General features: G+C 39.0%; 1 protein-coding gene across 1 annotated transcript; it reads right to left on the reverse strand.

The window, feature by feature from the left end:
- Window positions 1–116: 116 nt before the first annotated feature.
- LOC105888450 (ATP-binding cassette sub-family A member 9-like) lies at window positions 117–1,478 on the reverse strand. The gene is made up of 3 exons (XM_012814082.2): window positions 1,408–1,478; window positions 836–927; window positions 117–357 (listed from the first exon to the last, which is right to left on the reverse strand). Exons 1-3 carry the CDS (start codon window positions 1,474–1,476, stop codon window positions 117–119), a joined length of 402 nt encoding a protein of 133 aa, XP_012669536.1. The 5' UTR covers window positions 1,477–1,478.
- Window positions 1,479–1,871: the final 393 nt, after the last annotated feature.

Genomic DNA, 1,871 nt, shown 5'->3' on the forward strand with positions numbered 1-1,871 from the left:
AGCTATATACTTATCAAAACCGACCCTGAACAATAAATTTACACATTAATGTCTGTGTCTGTGTGTTTCCTTTGTCCCCTGGCCTTTGTGGGCACTGCGTAGCTGTTGAGGTCAATTCAAGAGCTCTGTGTGTAAGAATGAAAGAACTTCAAGTGTTTTTCAAAGCTTAAGATTAGAGCATTGCTCCCTTTATCTGACAGAAAAGAATACTGGGTGGGCATCTTTGTGACCTCTACCTCATCTGTGTCTGTGACAGTCACAGCGTTTGCTGTTCTGGTTCTTTCCATCTGAACATCTTCATCCTCCACTTCAGGTTCTTCCAGATTTGGGAAAACATCACTACTTTTTGGAGAAATTCTGAAATCAAAACGGTGTGATAATGACAACTTGCAAGTAGAAAAACTTATAGAAAGTAATGAAGTTTCTAACATGAAGTCATGTTTACTTCTATTCTCTAATTGTTAATGGTATACAATGGATATTTGTACATTGAACCTAAAAATATAATAGAATAGTGGTAAATATTTTTAAAAATTCTGTAGGTAAAGGATTGGAGTTTAGGCTCAAGGTCATTGCAGCAGCTATAACTTCATTAGTAAGCTCATTGAATGTGCTTTAGAAATGTAATTTAAGGCATTAATAGGTTCACACTAAATAAACCACACAGGCTGTGGGAAAAATTATTTCTGATGCTGGGATTTTACCAGTTATAGAAATAAATAATTTAACACGAATTGAATATGATACTTTTTTTACTTAATTTAGGCATATTAAAATGTCTCTATGCAATGAATTTTTAAAACAAAACAAGAAGTTCAACTTGAATTCTCTCCACCTGAATACAGGGTCGTTTCTCATTCCTTCCTTCCTGAAGTTCTTTTCTAGACATCGCAGAATGAAGAAGAAAAGGAAAAACTGAAGATAAGGCTAGGGAAAGAGAAAGACAAATAAAATTAATATCACCACGCGAGCAATGACTTCAACATTGGAATTAATGGAAGGAGGTCGATTATACGTAAAACTAGATTTGATAACATTTTCATGAGATTGAAAGACAATCTACTTAATGTATATGAAACTCCCACAATTAGCTTCACTGCTATCCAGAGAGAGCATAAGACAATCACAGTAAGTAGTAGGCTGGAAACAGTATGACTCAAGCTGTTTGGAACTTAGATTTCACACTTGGCATCGGACAGTTGTAGTAAAGATAGTGGTCTAGATTTAAAAGCCATTGTGTGTGTGTGAGAGAGAGAGAGAGAGACAGAGAGAGAGAGAGAGAATATCCATTGCTTCAGATGCCCAAAATGACCAAAACTTTTTAACTTGATGCAATTCAAAGAAGCTCAAACCATACACAGCTGTGTTCCCTCATGCAAGAACATTGACCAGGAGGGGTCTTCTTACCAGTAGCAGGGCCAGGTATACAATTTGAGATTCTGACTCTCCCAAGTAATCCATGGAGTCAGGAGACATCTGTAAAATGAGGAGAGAGTGTGTTTAGACGGACCTTTATCTGTTCATGGGATTGGCCCAACCCGAGACAAATCACTGCCCATTAAATGGCCTTAGGACAATTCTACCTGATCCTCCTTCAGGGACCAGGTAAACGCTAATTTCTGTCTGTGTAGATTCGCCTTTGCTTCCAAGATATCTCAGTGAATTGTCGACCTGTGCCCGTCGGTAAGCTGAGACACTTGTGTACATAACACCGTGAGTTAGCAGGATTTGCCCTGTTAGGAGACTCCACAGCTGGTGCTGGCACTGAAGCAACCTGCAAGTTTGTCTTAAGACAAACCCTCTCCCCTGACTTTCCCTGACTTCCCTCCTCACCTGTGCTCCTGCCTATATATTCTTCCACCTGGAGCCCT

The sequence above is a fragment of the Otolemur garnettii genome, unplaced genomic scaffold, assembly GCF_000181295.1.
Source record: "Otolemur garnettii isolate 467f Iridium unplaced genomic scaffold, OtoGar3 scaffold02801, whole genome shotgun sequence".
NCBI classification, from domain to species: Eukaryota; Metazoa; Chordata; class Mammalia; order Primates; family Galagidae; genus Otolemur; species Otolemur garnettii.

Excerpts from the sequence above, each read along its gene's own strand:
- LOC105888450 (XM_012814082.2), bottom strand. The coding sequence starts at position 1,476 with ATGTCTCCTGACTCCATGGATTACTTGGGAGAGTCAGAATCTCAAATT. Across the intron at positions 928-1,407 it reads TATACCTGGCCCTGCTACTG|CCTTATCTTCAGTTTTTCCT; the intron begins GTAAGAAGACCC and ends CTCTTTCCCTAG. Across the intron at positions 358-835 it reads AGAAACGACCCTGTATTCAG|AATTTCTCCAAAAAGTAGTG; the intron begins GTGGAGAGAATT and ends TTTTGATTTCAG.